This window comes from Polistes dominula, unplaced genomic scaffold (assembly GCF_049000335.1).
Source record: "Polistes dominula isolate Pdom_NZ unplaced genomic scaffold, Pdom_raw_medaka contig_25, whole genome shotgun sequence".
Classification (NCBI taxonomy): domain Eukaryota; kingdom Metazoa; phylum Arthropoda; class Insecta; order Hymenoptera; family Vespidae; genus Polistes; species Polistes dominula.
The window spans coordinates 186627-210536 of NW_028301094.1; the positions used below are offsets into that span (position 1 = coordinate 186627).

At 34.9% G+C, this 23910-nt stretch overlaps 2 protein-coding genes across 2 annotated transcripts; one reads left to right on the forward strand and one right to left on the reverse strand.

Annotated features, from left to right (window-relative positions):
* Nucleotides 1-787: 787 nt before the first annotated feature.
* LOC107072813 (uncharacterized) lies at nt 788-3978 on the forward strand. Its single transcript, XM_015333061.2, is given in 9 exon segments — nt 788-1178; nt 1305-1608; nt 1676-1904; nt 1959-2554; nt 2650-2910; nt 2913-3066; nt 3259-3452; nt 3455-3726; nt 3728-3978. Coding segments are annotated over 9 exon segments (2358 nt in total). The 5' UTR covers nt 788-992; the 3' UTR covers nt 3890-3978.
* Nucleotides 3979-4670: 692 nt separating this feature from the next.
* Nucleotides 4671-23020, reverse strand: wdp (Leucine rich repeat protein windpipe). Its single transcript, XM_015333084.2, is given in 5 exon segments — nt 4671-7667; nt 7670-8644; nt 10216-10262; nt 11552-11633; nt 22648-23020. Coding segments are annotated over 2 exon segments (2025 nt in total). The 5' UTR covers nt 8628-8644; nt 10216-10262; nt 11552-11633; nt 22648-23020; the 3' UTR covers nt 4671-6600.
* Between the last annotated feature and the right edge of the window lie 890 nt (nt 23021-23910).

Sequence of the window (23910 nt, forward strand, 5' to 3'; positions counted from 1 at the left end):
GGTGTGACCTACTCTTCTCATTGGTCCGAGTGGACGTGTGAAAAGAGAGAGACCAGTCCTGCGCGAATACAACTTTTTTCAATCTTTTACCTTTCGCAAAGGGTGGAGCTTGTTTCTTAATATAAATAATAATATGAATTTGAAGATAGAACAATTAAACGAATGAAAATTACTTCCTTTTTTCTTCGCGATTTATCTTTTCAGGTATTAAGGAAACGTCGAAAGGGAAGTTTGTTCCTGATCGATGTTACACGTGTTATCGATCTAATCCTTAGAAGTAGCTATTATTTCAAAAAAAAAGAAAATACAAAAAGGAGAAACTACCGAAGAAGTATCATAGATGCTTCTGTCGGATCGACGTAGAGAAGGAGGAAGAAAAGGTCGTAATACAGCGACGGTAAAAAAAAAAATGGAAAGAGAAAATATCCGCATGGGTCAGCCAAGAGAGGCTTATACCGAAGAGCTAGCAGCCTCAATATCGGCTTTTCGAATGCTTCAGGTATTTATCTAATGTCTTATATTTTCCGCAGGACTGCATCATTCGAATTTCCATTTTTAAAGGTTTTACAAACGAACCGTTTTCTGTATCAGCACCGAAAGCTACTCCGCCGTTCGTTTTGTATTTAAGAAAATCTTTCTCCATTAGATTTATAGATGAAAAAGAATGACGTTCATAATGCCCGCTCTTTTTCCTTTTTTTCCTATCACAGGGAATAATCGCGCCATTACACATCGCTTATCTTACGGAGATATCGTAGCAGCGTACCTCACATAACTTATCAAAGATAAGTCCTCAGTAGTTTTCAGAATTCGTTAACAATACTTTCGGATCAGGCCAGTCAACTTCGTGTTCATTTTTCTTTATGGAATAAAATGTGAAATCGAATGATCTAAAGCGATATTTCTATGGTGATTAAAATCAACGATGGTGTCGATACAAATTTCATTATTTTTCAACTCGTAACCGTAAGACTTATCCCCGGTGCATTAAGATGGAGCTCAGAAAAACGATGAGCCTATTCATGATTCATTATTTAGTGATTTATCTCTTGGGAAATTTATCCCTCGTTCATAGTTTTTGTCCCGTTAGATGTCTGTGTTATTTGAATCGACGCCCGAGAATTATCATGTGTTCGAAACAAGGTCTGACAACGTTTCCATCTAATGTGACCGATATCGTGAGTCTTTCTATGAAATATAATATATAATAATAGTAATCTTCAAGTTAATTCATCCAATTGCAATATAGTTTCGTTTCGTTTGTCCCATTATTTTTCTCAAATTATTAACTCGTTACTCCACAGGTAGAGAATTTGGATTTATCGACTAATCTATTGACAGAGATCACGGATGATATAAAACGTTTAGTAGATTTACAAATTTTAAACTTAGCTAGAAATCAATTAAATTCTTTGCCGGAGAGTATAGGAGAATTACAAAATTTACGTAAATTAGATATCTCGGAAAATAATATTGAGGATATAAGCAATATAGCATCTATCAATCGACTGCCTTCTCTCGTTATTATTTTCCTATCTAAAAATCCTCTAACCAAGTTAACAAATTTGAACAGTAATGTTCTTCAAGCTGTTGAAGCAAGTTATTGCGGTAAGATATTTATTATTTGCATTTGTAAGCATTACCTTACATCTGTATGTTTTTTCTCATTTTCTAGGCATCAAACAGATTGACAATACATCATTGGAAGGATTACCAGATTTAATGAGTCTAAGTTTAAAAGGAAATCCGTTGAAAATAATTCAAAAGGCATCCAGTAAGAAGTTACGGTGGTTAGACATGTCCAATTGTCTTTTGAATTACTTAAATCCTGATACTTTTACTGGTTTTCCAGTTTTAGAGGAACTACGTCTGAATAATAATCCTGCCCTCGTTTATAGTACAAGGTAAGCATCTAATCATAATTTTAAAGAATGTATAATCATGTTTAACTTTCGTAGGCATTCTACTCTACAGCATTTGAATTTAAAACAACTGGACGTTTCAAATTGTAATTTGGACAGACCAGGTCTCCATGGTTTGCCATCATTGACACACGCCAGATTATCTCGAAATACGATACGTCTACTTCCAAATCGAATTTTTGCTAAAAACAGACAACTTACTCATCTGTATTTAAATTCAAACGGTATAGAACATTTGAATATAAGTACCTTCGAAGGACTGGTAAAACTTAATCATTTGGATTTGTCAATGAACGCTCTTGAATTCATCCACTCTTCAACGTATTTTGACAACGTTGAACTCAAATCGGTCAATCTCTCTTATAACAGTCTATACCAATTTCCAAATTTGACGTCACGTTTGACATCTTTGGACTTATCTTACAATTTTATAGAAACATTGAAAAGTAATTCTTTAAATGGTATGCCCAAGATAAAAAGTCTAAACTTAAATGATAATCGATTACAACGTTTACCCAATGGATTACAATCATTGACTTTAACAAGGCTAAATATTCGAAGAAACAGACTAATGGAATTAAATAACAGTAGTTTCGCCGAATTACCTGAACTTGAACAAATCGATATTTCAGGTAAGCGCATCATGCCGAAAATTATTATATATATATATATAATTATTGGATTATTATTTCTACTTGTAATGATTATCCAATTCTAACGGTGCCAGGTAATCGTTTAACCGAAGCAATAGACCCAAATATTTTCCAAAAGAATGTCAAATTAGAAAGCATTCGACTGGAGGATAATCCATGGCGTTGCGATTGCATGCAATTATACTTAACTTATCAATATTTGACCAATCCACCTGCAAAAGCGTTGTCTTACTCTTTGATCTGTCAGAGTCCTGCTAACGTCTCCGATTACACTTGGGAGAGTGCCTGTTACAACCTTTGGAACGGAGAACTTGTGTACAGTAATAACAGAGTATGGGGTTTTTCTTGATGTGCGTGTTTGTGTTAATCATTATGGTGGGTACAGTTACGTCCATCAAACACGCAATCAAAATGAAAAGACGAGCTATCGAAGAAAGACATCGTATCGATAGAATGGAGGGTATTGAAAGACTGAGACTCTTACAACAGAGGTAACATTTCTTCTTTCTTTACCTGTTTGAAATCAAACAATACTGTTTTACCTACAATGTTTTACCTTTCTTATCGGCTGTTGATAATTATTTTCTATCTTAACTACAACCAATAATAGAAAACTATTTTACCTTCAGAACAAAAATCATATTACCAGAAATTTTGTTGATATAATAAATTTGGTTTAACAGGAATCAACAAAGACAGGAAAGAACGGAAACACCACCGGAACCAAGGATCCATCCTATGGAATTGATCGGACCACCCACTTACGAGGAAGCTGTTCAGATGCCAAGATTAACGCATTCCCTGGATACGTTAAACGAAGTTTCTACAGAGAATGTTTACTTGACTAGACTAGGCTCTGTCGACAATTTACAAAACAAGAGAAAAGATCGAGAAGACCGCGAAAGAGAACTCAAAGTGAGGATAATTTGTTGAGAAGAGAAGAGCGACGCGTTGAAAGACTAAGAAGAGAAAGGAGTAACTCGGCTGGTAACGTTTCTGATAATGAAGAAAGACCAACACCGGTGACCAATCCTACAAGGTCTAAATCTTCATCTACTCGTCGACAGAGAAGGACAAACACTGCCATAGAGGAACTTGAAGAGTCTGGAAGTAGTAACAAAGGTCGACCGAGACCGCAAACACCCAGCGCTAAAAAAGAAAAAACGTAGAAGAACTATTAGAGACGGACACTCGACGGACGATGAGGATTCCGACATCCAAAGAGTTAATAATAATAGGCCGATCGTTATCAGAGACCTACGAAGGGAACCGAGAAGTGGAATTTGGGAGATACAGACCGAATGTGATTCTTAAGATTCTCAACAAAATGAAACGTCCATGATGTTGTAATGCTATTACAATTTGTATACTATTTTTATTAAAAACGCTTAAGTATTCTCTTAGATATTTTTATGTTCTTCTATTCCTTCAAAAGAAATTTTAGGAGATTGCTCTAGTTCAATACAAAATTCAATAGGATTCCTAAGCTTTGATTTAAAGTAAACGAATCTCGTAGTGTTACATTTAAACTCACGTAGCGTGCCTTCGCGGAACATCCAATTACTAGGTTAACCATAACGAATAGGTGTACTCGCGGAATCATAGCAATTTCTTAGTAACCTTCGAGCTGCGTATGCAACTATTAATTTCATTAATTATTACATATCGAGACGTTGACGAGAAAAAGGCGAGATGGTAATCGGAGCGGCATGTTAGTAACTTGAAGGAATAATAATATTTCGTAGACTCAATTTGTTGCTAGTAACGAAATAAATCGATCAATAAATTGCTTTACAAATTATCACTTCGATATTACGTAGAACGTTTCTTATTCATTTTTATCAAGTATGGTCACTCTATTTTTTTGTCCTCTTTTTCCTCTTTTTTTGTTTTCTTTGTTATCTCGATCCGTGCTAATTATCACTTACGTGATCTTTTTTTCTCCATATTCATTTTATATAATTATATGCTATCTTTTTTTCTATACAAAAAATGTCACAAGGATTTTTAAATTCTAATTGAAGATATTACCACGTACATACTATATATATATATGAATAAACATATTTTCTTCAAAATGTAGGTAAACGAGTCAGACCTTTTCGTTTCGTTTTATTAAATACACTAACAATAAGTATAAATAAAATCTTCATGTACTTACTCGAAAAATAGAAAAAAAAAGATTCTTTTTCCAAGAGGATTTAACGTGATAGGGATTATTAAATCGGTCATAAACATTCTTAAAATACTATCCATCGTTGTTTGTACGACGTTGTTCACAAAGTTAGGAACCGTATTTCTAATCAATGATTACGTCCAAACTTGATGTTTTCGTAACCAAAATACGTTTTTAGAATGCACAGTGCATAATACATAATACATAATAATTATAATAATATATATGTAATCAGCTTATTTGGCTCACATATCTAAATACAAACGATCTTTGATTGATAGTACGAAATACTACGACAAAAACTTATTTATACACTTAACGTTGTAAATACATTTATGTAATTAATTAAATGTGACGAACATTCGAAATCCTTAATCCTCAAATGAATTAACTAATTATTAAAACTCACATAAAGCTCGTACCTTATCAAATATATCTCTCTCTCCTATTATATATATTTTATAATTTCAACGAATAAATAATTGTCAATAGAAGTCGATAGAAAGGCAATGCACGTTATTGTCCGTTAGCAAATAAATTTATACGTAATCTTTTTCTCTTTCTCTCTCTCTCTCTCTCTCTCTCTCTTTCACTATATATAGTATATTTATATGCGACATTATAAATGGTATAAACAATAGAAGCGTGTTATAATAATGTCGGTAGTGATAAATACGGAACTAAAAAATAATGCATACATATACGTATCGATTTATCTAATAAATCGTGTCTTTAAATTTCACGAATTGATTATTTATCATATATGATTCTCATAAAAGAATGATACATATCAGCGATTGATCTAAATCGATAAACACGCATTAAAAATATATTATCATACGAATCGTTCAATTATCGCTTTCAAATGATACTACTTAGTAAAATCGACAGACATCGGTAATAAATCTAACAATTAAATACAGAAAAACTCCTGTGTTCATTTTCATTTATAATCGACAACCAGCCTTATTTTATTCGCTAATTAATCTCAAACACGCAGTATGAAGGAAAAAAAATTCGAGGAAAAAGAAGAGGATCAGAGTAAGAGGGAAAAAGAATTGCGTCTTATTAACAATCAAACATGACGGATGTTTACGTATCAATCGACTAGCTATTACAATTTGTCCATCCACACAAGAATAAGAAACGCAACTAAATAATTATTAACACTTATGTAAAGTCTAATCTCTAGAGCGTCAAATGATTCTCTTATTCGTTTGGCTGGTCAAAGCCAAAATTAGGAATTTCATTGAAAGAAGCATACGGTATAAAAAGAAATCAAAAGGGGGGATTATTATGGCAGGCTTGGAATGTACCCTCTTGACGATAATATACGCAAGGTAGGATTAAAAAATAACGATCTCGTTTGTATTTCCCCCACTTTTAGTTAGGTTCATTTCGGAGGATACAACGGTAGGAAGGACTGGAAGATCTGTGAAGGAGACTGACTAGTGTGCTAGTACGACGAAAATCTTCACAAATTTCCTATACGATTAAACGCACGCGTTCTTTTTCTTCTTTATTTCTTTTTTCTCTTTTTTCTCTTTTTGCCTAATTATCCATTTTGTTAAAGTATAAAACAAATAAGAAAAAAAAAAAGATATGTACAAGTCCACTTAGTTCGCGCTCACTCTCGCATAGAAGAATCACGTGTCGTAAAAAGAAAATAGATAATACATATAGAACGTCCTATAATATAAATAAAAATGTTTTGAACGTGGCCCAGACACGTAAAGGCTAGAAACCAACCAACCAATCACGTTGTCCATATACACTCCCTTGAGTCACCTCCCTTGATATTCTTTTATTCGCATTTCGTTGCGTCATTAGTTAGATACTTCCTTAAGTTTCACGGTGTTTTGACTAGATTATCACCCACGGACGTTCGCGTTATGAGTATGGGCGTTTTTGGAACGCTGTCTGGATTCTCTTGAAGAGTAATCTTTACTCTTTGAGCTCCAGGACTCAAGGGTGGACCATTCGGTTCGGAAAGACGCGGACTTGTCCTCTCTGAAAATGATTCGTCTTTCGAGGATATCGAATCCTGTAGAGCCTCTTGCACGGGTTTACAATCTTCCTGAGTACTTAGTACTTTTCTGGGAGGTTTCACGGGATCCGCGTGGTCTATATGATCTGGATGACCATTTTGAGCTCTGTCTCTTTCATGAGACCTTATAGAATCTTTCGTATCCTCGTGTTCGATCGTACCATCAACCAGTGGCATGTTTTCCGGACTACCATTCGATGCTATTTTCGGTTGCGTTTGATTCCCTGTATCTAAAAGAGACTTTTGCATATCTTTCATCTCTGTACCATTCTCCACGTCACCCCGTTTCCTCTTCTTCTTACAAAAGTCACCTTTATAGGCTGCAAATCCGACTAAACCTGCCAGAATGACCAACAAACCAGCCAGAACAACATAAGAACCCATTCCTTTTTTCGATTGTTTGGCAGGTGACACTTCGGCTAATTCATTGTTCATACTAGCAACCTCGGGTGGTTCCCCCATGATCGAACTCGATTCTGACATGTCCTCAACCTCGCTACTTCCTACAATTTTTGGACCGATTGTGGATAAGGCTACTGGAACGGTTGCAAGAGTTACACTTGTTGTTGACTTTGTAACGGGAATTTCTCCGAGATTATCGTACGTTTTTATTACCGAAGCATTTATGAAACCTTCTTCTTCGATACTAGGTTCTTTCTTTTCTGTGGTAGAATCCGTATCGGTAAATACACTAAGGATCATAGAAAAAATACTTTCTTCTGAAGTGCTCGATACATAAGCTCCATTGTCTCTTATTTTTTCATCACTTTCGTCATCTTCGTTGGACACTAAACCAATTCCAGAACCCTCTAAGCCAGAACCCTCATCTCCCGATCCTTCAACGGGATAAAACAAACTATCCTTCACTTTTTTTTCTGTGACATTTCTGTAGTAATCTGGTGCTTCTGATCCTCGGAATCAAAGAACAATTCTTCGGATTCTTTTATAGACTTTTCCAGAGATGCTTCGGTTGGCGTTATTGAAACTGGAGTTTCACTGTTACTCGCTGGACTAACCTCCACTGTCGTCGATGGTTCCACGTTAAATATCGAATTTATCTCCGGAGCTGGAGTTTCAATTTCTTCAATATGTGTTTTCTCGAAATATTCCGAAACATCTAAAGACTCGTCGTCATTCGGATCCGTAAGGGCAGAAATATCGCCAGAACCAAAGTCTCCTGATCCCTGATATGGCTGATCACCCTGCATCTCCTTGTCATCTTGCTCCTCTTTACAAATCCTCCGCGTCTCCAATTTCATAAACGACGTACCTTTCGAACCAATCGGCCCAGCACATGTAACCTTCTTCGACAACATAACACTTCTCGACAACAACAAGTCTCTCACGTGTAACGTTGCGCAATTACATTGAAGTGGATTACCATGAACGTCTAAATGTTTTAAATTTTTCAGAAGAAGCAATACAACTGGCAACTGACTGATATTGTTCCTTCGAAGATTCAAACTACGTAACTCTTGCAACCCTTCCAAAGATGACAAATTCAAGTATTGTAATTGGTTGTTAGCAAGGTCAAGACTCTTTAAGTTGGTCAACGTTCGAAAAGTACCAGGTTCTATTCGTTTCAAATTGCCACCGGATAAATCCAAATGCTTCAAATTGTTCAAGTTTTTGAAAATCTTTGGATTCAAAGTACTGCCGATCACGCTGACTTTCAACTTTTCCAACTGATGAGCGTCGATATATTCGATGTCCTCTAATCTGTCACATTGCATCTCCGTTACGTCCTCCAAATTGCACAGACAATTTGTCAATCTCGAACTATGCAGAATAATGAGGAGGAACGAGATGAAGCTCCCAACTGTCTTCATTTTTTCGTCTGATCTATCTGCAACGAAGAAGAAATCTTCGATTACGTTCGTTTTATAATAGTCTATTTTAATGTTAAAAATGAATACTATGTAGATGGGTGTGAATTTAAAGTTTTAATGAGTTGACGATTGATTAACACATCGTCGGAAAGTTTAATCGTATATCATTGACGACAAAATAAATGAACATGACCGATTATCAGGACTGCTATCAGCGGATAATCATGATTATCGTTGCCTGGGTGATTGTCAAAGTAGGTCTCATAAGATAAGAAGAAGCTCACTTTCATACAATGGAATGAAACAGAATGCTTAAGAAATTGTAGTAAGAAAAATTAAATTGAATTAGTCAACCTTGATATTCTATCAAGGAATCTGCAATAAAATCTTGTCAAGCCATGCAAAGTATTACGATTAGGTCTTTTTACTCTCGTGTTAATCATTTTCGTAAAGTCATCGTCAACGAAGGAAAAAGGAATATTTTCTGATTCGTCTTGCCTGTTATGTGTTAACCTTCGTCCCATGCATATTTCATGTATAAATGTTTAAAAATGAAGAAGTATCTAAAAGAAAAAGAAGGTGATACACAAACGACAAGTGGAAACGGCAAAGAAGAAAAAAATAAGTATAAAAAAAAGAGAAAAAGTGAAATCGAGGAAAGAATGGAGGATAGCAAGTATTATTTGCATCTTTTTTACATACTGTTACCGTCCGGTCAGTGACGTCATCATACCGGTGATTCCCGTGGAACGCGTTACACAGATATTTCGAAAAAAGACACCGTTTCACGCGCGAGAAAACACGAGCGTTGAACTCTCCCGATCGATCGATCGAACGATCCTACGGATCGTGTAATTTCTACAAACATTGTATACGAAGGACGTGTAATAAAAGACCAATTTTCGATTCAAATGATACAGGAAATGGAAAATTGTAAAAAGTATTCGCCAAACGTTATAATAAACTTTGCAAAAAGCAACGAAACTGATAATTGAAACCTTGAAGGTCGACAAATTTCTTAGTTCCTAATCTAATCGAAAGCTCTGAAAAGAGATAGGTAAGTAAGCAGCATAAGCAGAGGAGTATCACGTGTCTAGAAAAAGAATTACTTAATCTCGACGAGTCGAGCGTGTCCGTTCGATTAACAAACTTTTCTCACCGTCCTTCGTTTTACCCACGTTCGAAGGCCCCGATTGCGTGCTCGCGTGCGCGTGCGCGTGCGCTTGCTCTTACGCTTATTCTTGCGCGTGTATATATGCGTGTGTACCATATAGTACCGTAGCTACTTCTACGGTTAATTTGCAAACAGACGCGTTATTTAATGAGACTTAAGTAGGTACGCGCTGCGCAAAGCAGTCGTAGCATTTTGCCAGATCCCAGTGTGGGCGTTGGCAGGTCATGGCCAATAGCTTTGAGATTTCAATGCACAACTAGATATACGTGGGAGCATCAACCGAGAAGAATTTACTGATTGTGAGATTGATAAAAGTATTTGTCCACGAACATTTGTTGTGTTACCTTCTCAACTACGAAGACAAGGGAAAAATCAATTGATCAAATTGATATTAAACAAATACAAGATACTTACGACTTATTTACTCAGACGTTGCATCAACAGCATTGCATCAAAAGCATCTGCAATAAATAAAGATATAGCTTGGTCAAAAGTTTATTAACTATAAAGCATCGTACAAAGCATCGTACAAAGCATCGTCGTCAATGTTTAGGCAAAAAATGACGATACGTGATCCACGTGTTATAGGAAAGAATCTGAAGAGATCTTAAGCGAACGAGCGATCGGACACGCTCGACGGACGTAGTACTTTGTAAGAAAATAAATCGTAAGATCCCGAGTCCAGATACCAAGATGTTTTTATGAAAGTTTCTTTCCTTTAGAATCACGCCAATAATTTTCGTTACCTTCTTCTTAAGTTCTCTTCAGAGTATAGTACTTCTTCGGAAACCTCAGCGGAGAGGATAATTACGATGGACGTCATATTAACGTTCGCGCGTCGAAAGTAAGCACTTGGAGTCTTTAATCAAGGAACAATTTTCGATCTGCCCCTTATCCGTCATTATACTTTTTTACTCAACAAAATTCCATAGACCAACAAGAAAGTCTAATGTCTTTCTTTCCGAGCATTCCATTGCTAGATCGCTTAGCCAATCTTTTACAATTACATCATTTCATTATTGAGAAGAATCAACATAACCTATGAATTTGGAATCATAAAATCAAATTTGTAAAAAATACTCGCTATTTAAAATCGATCTCCTAGCAATCCCATTAGGACTATTTACAAAAAGTATTAAGTAAATGTTTGACATTAAAGCAAAGTGTCTCTGGAATCCTTAGCAATGCCATTTGTAGAATTTAATCGTTGCCTAGTCATCGTCTAAACGTGCAACCGACAATCTCTAACTAACTTTTACTAGGACAAGTCGAACCTATTACGCGCAACTCATTTCCTTTTTATTCTTTTTTTCCCCTGTTAATCTCATGATACAGACTATAGCATATCACATCTTTGAATAAACAAGTCGCATCAAAATGTACTTTATTCTCCTGCATGTATGCATAGTTACGTATGATGCTGATAATTTCATGTTGCTAACGTATGTACATATGCACACATATCATTCGTGTATTTCGGTCTTTCGGGTTCAAGGGACAATCACCCTAACGCACACTCTTTACACTTAGATATTTCTAATTGAATAAAATAGTTCATCGAGAGAAATATGATTGATGATCTATTATTATTATTATTATTATTATTTCAATAATATCGAATGAGTGAGGATGAATCCAATCGAAGGAAAATGATTAAAAGTCGTAATGAGCATGACGAGAAAAAGAAACATGTACGACGGCTTTGGACTCGTTTTTTGCTACTTCTCTGCTTAACGGTATCCGGCACGACCTCGTGGTCCAGTTCATCACGCGTTACGGAAGATCCAGCAATTCCAGAAATCGTTCCGGGAGGTCGTACACCTTCCTGAAGTCTGGATAAGGAAGTTCAAAGTACCCTTGTTATTGAAATATACCGAAAAAGTTTAACACAAAATCGAGTGATCGTTAAATAACTAATATTCGAAGAAAATCTAAACTATGATACGAAGAAGGTAAAATTTGAGTAATCCAATGTTTCTTTCTATCACTTTTGAAAAAAGGCGACGTTGTATCAAGCGTCAAGAGTAGATATTTGAGAAATTCAGGTTAACCGACAATGCGATTATTCTTACAAAATTGTTGGAAAGACCTCAGAAAGTCGTCAAAGTCTGTAGTAAATCGTCATTCATGGTGATCGTCGTAGACAGTGCTTCCTCTCTTTAACTTTTGCGAATCCTTTCATTGATCCAAACAATTAACACTTTCGATCTCTCCGAGGAAAAAAAATTCACAAGAATACAATCGACCTCTCTTTACCTTTATCTTCCTAAGTAACGATAGATGCAAATGAATCTTCACCTTTAATGAAATCTATCTTAATAATGTCGTTAAAAAAAAAAAAACCTCTTCTCGCGAATCGTGACAGAAAACGAGAAAATCGCGTGAGGAATTCCTCGCAAAAAATGAGAGAATTCTGTAGCAAGTTGTAGACAGAAAAAGATATCTCGAATACATAGTAAATAGAAAGAACGAGGAGGAGGAGTGTAGGAAAGTTATTGTAAAATAAAAAGTCAAGGAACGAGAAAGAAAAGCTCAAAGGGGTAAAGGAGGAGGGAGGAAGGGGAAGGGGGGGGAGAAGGTGAATAGACCACACAAGAAGGCCGGAGAGCTTGACTCGTGCCCCCAATATACAGGGTGTCCTACCTTAATATTTTCTTTCTTTTGAATGATCTAAAAAATGTTGAAGTCATACTTTGATCGGTGAAGAAAAAAAGATATTTTCTACTTGAAAGAAATTTTGTATAGATTCTTTTCACATATCATCGGTATTTTTTGTTGTTAAGGGACACCCTGTATGTTAGCGCGCACAAATATAAGAGAGATATCGATATCGTTCGGTCGTGCGAAACGATTAGCAAAGCGTAACGCATCAGAAATCGAGCGGAAGCCACGAGTACGAACGGACGGACGGCTCGATCGAGCCGAAGAAATGGCGCGAGGGGGCGGGGGAAATTACCTTCTCGAATAAAGCTCTTCTAGCTTTCTCTCTTAACTTCTCTATTCTATATACAATATCTATTTGTCTATCTATTTATTTGTGATTTATCTAATCTATCCATCTATCTCTTTCTATTTTACGGAGAACGGTTTTCGAGTTTGATGCACCGTCAGCTCGCATCTAATCCAGGAAGCAAATGACACAGGATACGTGTACAAGAGAAGAAACATCGATGACCGGTCGTGCGAGTTTCTTAAAAAAAGAAAACAAAAATGTCACTCTTTCTTCTTTTATCTTTCAATAAGATCAAATAAATTCACTTTGATTGACTATAAGTATAACGTGTAATATATTATATAAATAAATATATTCGAAATTACGTAATGTAATGATTGCTTAAAGTTATAAACCTTATAGTTGGCTTTTTATTGATTTTGTAGTCTTGATAATAGCGACAGTCATTGAATAACGCTACCAAAAGGAAATAGATAAGTTGAGAATAGTCAAAGAGCAAGGTTAATAAACCAGATGTGCTTTTATAACATCAGCTAAAGAACAAACACTCTTGTAAGTGGCGTGAACTCGTGAGACGATCGACGCTCCGAAAATAATTCTTATTGGCAGCCAATGGAAGCAATTACGATCGATATCTTCGATACGACATCGTACGAGATCGTTCCAACGATAGATCTATCGATCCTTTCCTTTAGATCCTATACTTACGACAAATAATAGTTTATCGGAAATTGTAAGACACGACTGGAAAGATTTATGAGATGTTGCGCGTTTGTTCACTGTAAGAGTAATTAGCTGAAATTGCTTTTGATGATTACACGGAGAATGACTCGTCCAAAGATACATTACAATCGAATCATCCAACAAAATCACTAACCGATGACTATTGGATGAGTCTAGCCTAATTCCTTTCAGCTGAATCGAATCTCCTATGCTTAGTTTCAATGATTATTCCATCTAAGAATAGTTAACGCGATTTTTATTGTTTTTTAAGTGCAACGCTTGGCTTTAAACTATCATCATTTTGACTTAGTTAACATCAAGCTTACTTAGAGAGAAAAGTAACCGAGCAACTATGATAATTCAATAAACGTGTTTAATTTATTAACATATCAAAGGCTTAGATAAATTCAATGTTCATAAAAAAAATATCAATAAAAAAAAATATTGAGAACGAAATAATCGGACATTTCCAAATAAGGGAAACATTTCTGAAAATCGATATAGGTCAATTAAGTAGATTTACAAAGAGACAGAAAGAGAATAGAGTCCTCGGTTCGTTGTTACATTGTTCGATGTTCTTATAAAAACGAGAAGCAGCTCGTTATCCTTCGCTGTCGAAGTAACCCGCTCAATCTTGAAACAAATCATACGTTCATTATTCGCCTTGCAATGACGACCAGTTATCCTTCGTTCTTAACATACTCGAGAAATAGCAGGAGTGCTTGTACGATAGGTAATTTGCAAATTTGCTCTTAAGCACGAGTAACAACACGCGTCTATACGATTTACCATCGCATATTTGAAACGTTTTATCCTCTCTCTCACTCGCTAGTTTTTATTTAATTATAGGAAACATTTACATCGTCACGTAATACCTTTTTTTTTTTTTAACATAAAAGTTGCATACCCGTATAAAAAAATAAGAGGTAAATATCGATTAATATTAATCGTCCTCTTCCATTTGAAATTTTTTTTCTTTCAATAAACGCAGCAGGTATGATATGAATGGAACGTTGGGATAAATTATTCAAGAAACTCTACATTCTTGTGTACACGGAATGAAACAGATTTCCAAAGAAACCTATGCATATTCTATACTTCAACGGCGCCTCTCTTAAGATTCCTCTACATCGTATCTCCCCAATGATCGCGAAGGTCATCGAAATTACGTCCGTTTACTAAAGGACAACGGTAGTTTCCTTGTCGCCATTAAATGCATAAATAAATTATATCTAATACTAAAATATAGTCGCAGCTAGAAGAAAAGTGAGCGAATATTTGAAAGACTCACTCAGTTCATATAAAAGTACGATGGACTTTCACGATGCGTGTCGTGAGAAAGGTAACATAAGAGAGACGCGAGTCAAGCAATAGTCAAGCAATAGTCAAGCAATAGTCAAGCAATAGTCTTTAAAGCTTATTCGACTTTCATCATCGCTTCCAAGAGGAAGAGTTACATGAACCGGATTTAGAAGCTTCGCATACTTTTTATGTCAGTTTCTCATTTCTCGTTTATTCAAATTAACGAGCCATTTTCTGATGAACTTTCGCGATACGCTTATCACCCTGACAACGATTTCGCAGAATCTTCGGAGAATATCGTTTGATGTCTAAAAAAGAACGATAGAAAAATCTATGGAAACAGGGTCTTAAGTTATCACAAGAAAATGACCATCCTCCGTACGCTCGTTAGCTTTGTTCTTGATCCTTACTGAAGAAAGTTAATGATAGGTACTGGCAATAGACTTTCCTCTTAAGGTGGCGAACATCGGGCGAACATAATTTCAACGTAAATAAACCTAGAATAAACAGTTACTCTATTTTCTCTCTCTTATAGCAAGGTAAAAACTCTATCTCATACGCGAAATTGTTTGCCCAAGAAAAAGTTTCTATCAAGATGTTCATTAAATCGGTGAAATTATTCAGCATACTTTTGACTTTCGGCAGAATTAAAGTTCGTAGGTAGGAAAAAAAAAAAAGAAATATATCCAAGGTACCGCCTCCTGAAATCGTCCAAACGGCCAAGGTTCTCGATTTTCACGATATAATACAGAGGCAACGTACGCGTTGCGTAAGCCGAAGCATTGCCGTGTGTTACATCATAATTTCTCCGGAGTAACCCGAGGACCTCCACCACGATATAACGATTCGTTTTCGTCCTTCTCTCTTGCTCGTATATGAACTACGTGAGATCGCGCGTATTCACAACTTGCTTCTCTATAATAAGATATAATAATAAGTGTGTATATATACATGTCTGTGCACAGCTATTATTTTTTATACCTTTCCACGTTCACGTTTATTTCATTAATACCTGATACTTTTATATTTTACAAAATACAATGTTAAATTGCTCGTTCAAAAAAAAATAGAAAAAGTATAAATAAGCTAATTGTGAATTGACAATAAGTATGGTCTGCTAATTTTGGAAAATTTTAAAAGATCCTTGACAGAATCAAAAAACAGAAGAAACTAAAGTAACAAACTGACATAAAAAGTTTCGTACAAATGACTGACTCATTCTGACTCGAAAAAATACCACCTTTCGATTTTGTTGTGTTTCATTGTACGTGTGCATGGTGACTATATAACGTACGATACGTAACATACGTGGATGCCGACGAAGAGAGAAGATAAAATATATACGAAGAGGTCATAGGTTAGCTCTGACCGTCTCTGAGACATCAGCATTGCTAATGCTGTAGCCAGTGACGTCCTTCTTTGCTCGGGCACCCGACCATATTAAAAATCTGCCCTAATCGCCCTCTCTATCTCTCACTCTCTCTTTTTCCTTTTACTTTTTTTTTTTTTAAGTGTTTTCTCTTCCTTACAAGCGCATCAATTCCCTTGTACCTTCTTCCTCGAAGAACCTCACCCTCGCCCATTCCTCTCTGTCACCGCAAAAGGCACGCGACCTTTCCTAGTAGTACCTATACAGGGCGTAAGATACACGAGGATAAAGCAACAGGTTAAACAGTTATCTTCGATTCAAATAATTGCATTAAACGAAACAAACAGATCATTTATATAATATTATAAATAGAAGAACAATTAACGTTAAAATAACACACTATTATCAAAGCTGTAAAGTAAGATGACGAGTATTCTAACGAAGAGATACATAAAAATTGTTCACAAACAATAAAATGCACACTTAACCAATAATAGAAGGAAAATAGTATTCTTGAGGTACATTAAAAATACATTTATATATATATATGTATGTACATAATATAATAGATAGACAGTGTGACGTCAGAATCACATGTAGATAAAAGAGAATTTGTTTAACGCTCGCATACGTTAAGCTATCACGCATCGATGATAACAACAGCTAACGATAAAAATAAAAAAGGAAGAAGAAAGTTGAGTTTTTGCGTAAGATCTTCGATAGAGAACATGGTAAAAGAAAAAGAAAAAGAAAAAAAAGAAACATAAAGCAGAGATCTTGATTTTTATAAGAAAACAAATATTGAGATAACGTATCAAGTTATATTTCTTCTTTCTGTTTTTTTTTTTTTTTCGTACGACACGAGCTCGTTCTGGAAAATTTTAATTGAAAAATAACTTGAAAAATAAGGTGAAAAATGAATAGAGGAATAAAATGTAACGAATCGAGTTGTTTGAAAATCAATGATCAAGTTCGAACATCGGTAGCATAATGCACGAGGCGTCCCTGTTAGAGAATCGACTGAAAAGATAATGGCGGGTTCGATGATGTTGCGTAGTCGTAAACACCTGGAAACTCGTTATCATCTTGATATAGGCGAGAATCGTATTGCGAGCATTTGAAACCTATGTGGCTTTACTAGACAAGAAAGAATTCAACAGAACGAACATAAGCGATCTCTCGATAAGTGATATTAACTAAAGTAATAACAATGATTTCAATGGAAAAGTAATTGGTAACGTTATTCGCTAAATAACGGGCTTTTACGTTATACAAAATTATTTATTACTATAATAAATATTACGTGGAACATGTTTTTGCCAATTCATATCAACGATATTAATTCAATGATTAATCGTCTATTGAAATTGAAATAAATCACATATTTTCTGATTTATCATTTTCTCCCAGCCCATGTAACACCACTGAATATATTTTAGGTAATACATTCCAAAAATTATAATTTTATGCTTAAATCAAAAGTTGAATAATTAATGTATATTATAAATGAAAAGATTAATCGTGTATAGATACGCAGAATCCAATAGTATGGAATCGTAGAAGAAAAATAAACGATCATTTATTCTCGACTTAGTCGTTGTTATTTTCGAGATAAATTCATGCATGTACTAGATCTGTATGATCGAATCGCAAAACGGATCGTAGTTTGACTTACATGTGTACGTATATAAAGAGACTCTACTGCTCAAACAACGAGTGGTGATCGTTGATTTAACCGACTTAGGAGTGCGTACATTCACCGGCTACGATAACGTCTCCATGGAATATAATCGATGACTAACGATAATAAAAAAAGAAGAAATAGAAATTAAAAGAAACTAAAATCAAATAAAATATACTAAAAAAGGACTTTGAACTCCATTTGTAAAAAGATACATATCTAAAGCGATCTATCTATATCTTTCCTTTTTTATTCGCTTAATAACCATGCCTATCTACCAGTCAACTAACGATCGAAATTAATTAAGAACAAGTTAAACAAGCCTATCTGCCATCGTAACGCAAACTAGTCATGCACTTGTGATAAGATTTAAAAGAATGTCTTCTTTCTCTGCTTTCTAGTCAATATTTTCTTTTCTCTCTCATTCTTTTATCATTCGTTTCTCCATGTCGCATTTACTGTTACATATACGAATGTAAATACATTAACTTCTGAACATAAATTCACACATTAGGAATGACAAAAGCGCTTTTGATAATTCTAATTTTTTCTACGTAAGTAAATAACTTTAACGTTTCTTATCGAGTTTCGCGGTATTATTTAGGACGTCGAATGATGATCTAAACAATTAAGTTAATTAATACCTATACCTAATATCCTTGATTGTTCATTTTTTGACGACTACATTCTTATTGGCTCTGAGGTTGTTCGTTTTAAGTAGAAATAAAAAATTGATGACAGAACCAGTATTTCTAGTATCATAAATATTTTAAACGAAGTTTACAGATAATCGTGTGCTGGGGATTTTCACGACAATGTAAACTGATCGGTAAACCAAGTTTCAAAGCAATAAATAATTTTTAACGCAGTATGTTACGTAGAAGCATGTTACTTCAAATGTATTACAAAAGACTCTTCCGTTGACGTGTTTGTAAAAATATTTCTACAAACCGACCTAAAGCAAAATACCGAAGACACTGTCATTGATATCTTGCTCTATCGTTAACCTCACGGTACACTCCTATAAGGCCATTTTTATAAATTCAGTTCAGTGATCCAACGATAAAATAAAGAATTTTTATTCTCAACCCATATCCTAAAAGAACATATCTACGCAATATTTTTTATCTCTTATTTGTCATCTTCACATATTCGATATAAGATTTACATTATTTTTTTATTCCAGCGAGCTAAGAAAATATTATTATTATTATTATTATTGTTATTATTATTATTATTATCATTATTATTACCACACACAAGATTTGCATACTAAAAAATTTCTACCATACATCGAACGAAGACAAAATTAATTACAAAATCTTGATACAAGTTATTGTTATTTAAATTGTTTACATTTTAATGAAATTATTTTCATTCAAAAATGAATGATGAAATATAATATTACAAAATAATGTATGTAAAATACCAAATGATTCCTTTAAACAATTGAACTGTAATATCATAAATCCTAATTACGTCATAGGATCGTATAAAAAAAAAATAAAGTTAAAAAAATATCGATATCTAGTTGGATAAGGTTCCTCCGTTGAAAAGACAAGAAGACAAGAGTAAAAGACAGAGCATAGAGAACGTTCCAAGTCATAATCGATTGCTCCTAATTCCGGCCAATTACTGTCCCATCACTGTCAACACCGGTTCTCTTATTGTCAGACGCTTTTTCTATGTTGGCAAACCGTACACAAAGTTCATTCTCTTACATATATATATATATATATATATATTAACATTAATATGCTAATTTATTAATTTGTGAATTAAAATATATTTCTCGCTGGAAAATGAATTTTTCAAATAATCTCGTCAATAAATGAAATTGTAATATTTTAAATATGTATTATACGATTTAACGCTAACATATATATATATGTATGTTATATAGTAGTGAAAGACGACGAGAACAGGCCATATGTCCAGCTCGATTCTTAAGCACTCAAGGTCGCAGTTTCCTCCTTCTCCTCCTCCTCCTCCTCCTCCTCCTCCTGCTTCTCTTTCTCCTCTCAGCTTGTTCATCTCATCTTCGTCCACTTAAGAATTTCGTTTAGAAAGATTTTTAGCGAACAAAACCGAGGCACGCGCTCGGATTTAGTATAACTCCGATACGATTGGTTTAAATTCCCTAAGGGAAAATGCACACACTACTTACACGACTAACAAGGGCATGACAATCATGTGCAACCGCTGACTTTTGTTAAACTTTGTCCACTTGTAGTCGTTCATGAGGAATATGGGGATAAATATCAGTTCAATTTGATATTTAAATAAAATCCTTGATCGAAATTAATGAACGTTCGAAGAAGGACCTGTCCTCCGACCAATAATTTTGACAAGCAAATTTTTCTTTTTTGATAAAAACAAGCTTAGCATTGACGTCATAGAGAATCAAACGAATCATCGAGCGTAAAACTTTTAACGCGTACGTTTTATTCAACGTTTAACGAGCGCTAAAGTCGATTAAATGAGTACATTCAGTAATGATTCGTGGCAATACGAAATGACCTTAAAATAGTCTGATATCTATCACTTTTATCTGGGTTACGTATCTGGAAATGAAATTAAAGCGATAAAAAAAATGTGCGAAACTTGCGAATTAATTTTGATTTCTTTTTTTCTTTCATGTCTCTAAATAAAACATTAAATGTTATGCGTATATCGTAATCGATTGTTATGTCACGAAATTATATTATTTCGACATTCGTATTTCGTAACAAATTGAATCTTTAAGAATAGCAGGTATGCAAATAAAATAAAGAATATACAAAAATTATTTTTAGTAATGGACGTCATTGGAAAAATGGATGAATAGTAAATATATTAGTTTACGGCTAAGTTAGTTGAAGGAATCATACGAGAAATAACCATTGACGTAGGTGAGAATCATGTAAAGATATTCATGAATGAAATTTCCGAAGGAGTAACAGAGCTACGTCATACGGGACGTGAAACGCTAAATTTCTTTCTCGTAACACAACACGTTACTTCTGCATATGTAAGAGACTCCGAATCGATCAAGGTAGATATGGAAATAACCATGCGGAGTCATCCGATCGGCTTAGTAATCATCTTTACTTCAAATACCTATACTGAGATCAGCATTATTTTTTTTTTTACAAAGTAATGAGAAGATTGTAAAATCGATTTTCGTAATCAACTCGAAACTTTTAACTTGGCCTGCTCGCTTTAAAAAAAAAAAAAAAATAATAACATATAAAATACATTAAAAACAATACGAGATAAGATTTATCAAAAAATACGATTTCTAATCTTTAACGTTGAACGATTAACTGTACATATCTGTTTGCAAGTATGATAAAGAAAATTTGAAATAACATAAAATAATAAAAAAGAAACTTAATCTAACGCATAGACGTTTGCATACTACACTTATAGACTATGATCTAGGTATAAGATTTCATTGGAACGATTAAACGAGACAGTCCGTCGTCGGTCAAAAGAACGGAGAAGCCAGATAGACCGCAGACTTCGTCAGAGTTTCGCTGGAAGTACCTTTACGCAGCTGTCGATATATCGAGAATGCAAAGACGGTAAAACGATATGAAGGTGATACGATCGATAAATCTTTCGAGTGATCCTAGACAAGTTAGTATAGGAAAAAATAATGAGACTTTCATTTTAGTCTATGAAAGGATTAAAAAAAAAAGGATAGAGAGATAAAATTGAATGCATTAATAAATGAAAGAAGGAACGATTAGAAGATTCTCGGATCGCGACAATGAATGCGTTGTAAATCGTATCTCTCTTCAAGTTATATCTACAGTTAGACAATAGAATGGAGCCATTCTCCTTGACTTGAAAAAAATGAGAAAAAGTACGAATCTCTCGAGATAAGTCTCCCTTCGGATCCAAAGTGTAGAAACTAAGAAGAGTGCTTCGTAACAAAGCGATCACCACCCGCCGTTTCTGACCCTGACTACTACCACGTCGACTAGTGCTATTTCATTTCCAGCATTTCATTCTAATTTTAGTCAAACCTTCTCCTCCCTTCTTCTCCCTTCTTCTCCCTTCTCCTCCCTACTCCTCCCTTCTCTTCCCTTCTTCTCCCGATTTCTATCTTTTTCTCTCTTGTACTTCTCTTTCGTTAGACCGAAACCGGAAAATTCGTGAGTACGCGGAACCGAAATGAATTTCAAAGGCGTTCCTAGTACATTAGCAAACGGTAGGTAAATATACATTATCGTGAGTCTTTGAATCAACTGGTAATAGGTACATAGTATATAATGTAACTTTAAATTAACGAGTCTCCCATTTAGAAATAATCGACAAATTTGATTGCGATTAATACCCATTTTGGTCATTTTCTAGATTTTTACATAGCGAGACCAATAGAAATTTTGTGCATTGAATTCTTCGACTATAACTCTAAAGTAGAACCGTCTGAGGAATTATATTTTTAACCTTTACTCAGTCCGCCCCTAATGACCAAGGTTACGTGCCTCTACAGTTTCGACGACAGAAAAGAACATTTAAAAAGACACGAACTGAGTTACAAAAGAGTTAAAAGAAGAATAAGATAATGAAGCAGTAATGTACATTTCATCACTTAAATACCCGATTGTACAAAGTCTAACAATTTCCAGACAACTCATTCCGAATGACATCTATGCTAACAAACAAAAATATCACGATATCTTTTATTTACAACAGCTCTGATAATGACTATTTTATTGCATATATACTTTTATTTAATTAGTTTCAATTTATCAATAAGTTGCAACAGATAATATTCTTAATGATCCTTCCAACAAACGACACTTGTTGAATGAAAATTAAACTCACCTCAGGAATGAAAATTCAACGAATAGATCCGTACTCCGGCTCAAGAATTCACTTTATCCCGAAATTCCTTTCCACAATAGAATAAAATGAAAGAAAACACAATTGAAATAATTCAAAGGAAAACCCGGAGGAAGAATAAGAAGAAAAATGAGAAAAATGAAGGTAGGTAGGCAGCAGGTAAGCAGGTAGGTGGTAGGTTCACGTCGTCCTAAGGAGCGATCGAGTCCGAAGGTTCGCGCGAGACTGGCTGGAGCCGCGTTCTCTTCGATCAGATCGAAGCCACCGAAACAGAGAGAGAGATACACGTTCTATTGCAGCCTGAGGCCAACTTAGGACTGTGGACTCTGACAGCACACCGCGAGTCCTCCTTCTCCTCTTCTTCTTCTTCTTCTTCTTTTCAACTATTCACTCGGTAATTCCCTCTCTTTCGCTCCCACTTACCCATTCTACCTACCTCCATCTCCCCACCATATCTGCCACACCGTGGTATACCAAGCTTGGTAGCACCAAGAGATCGGGATAGGTGCTCCGAGATTGTTTCTACCGAACCAAAGAAACCATTCGCAATTTAGACACGCTCTTGGTTCTTCTTTTTCCCCTCGTTATCGATCATTTTGATTTTGATGATGCTTTTTCTTTCCCTTACACGATTTTCCAATTCGTTCTACTACTTATCATATTGACGCTTATTTTCTTCTAATAATGTTCCTTATAGATCGATTTATCAAATATTCTTAACGACGTATTATTAATGAAATTATAATCCTTGATTGTTAACCGATAATCGTAAACCGTTAATCATTGCATCCTAATTGAAATATAATTTATTTAGACAGCAATGTCATATGCAATCCTTTCAATGATTTATTCCTATAATGTTTTCGAGATAATTTATAATAACGTTAGAAATAGTCGAAGTCGAGTTGAAAGGATCAACGACACATCACAATCCATAGACACGACTCGTTTCATTCTTTCTTCGTTAGTAGATTTTCTATCTTGCGCGATCGTTAGACTTCAACTTAAACGAGGAGGACACGAGAACAACTCTCTACCGGATCTACGCATTCTCCGTTACTATAATAATAACGGCTCGAATCCTTCCAACTGAAGGAGTCCTTCGTCGTTTGGTAAGCCTAGATTTTTAACATTTTTCATACAAAGCTTACAGGAAATGAACGTCATTCTCTTCGAACAATAGAAAGTAATATAGGAATAATGAGCGTATTTTTTATAGGTGTGATATAACATCGAATATTTAGG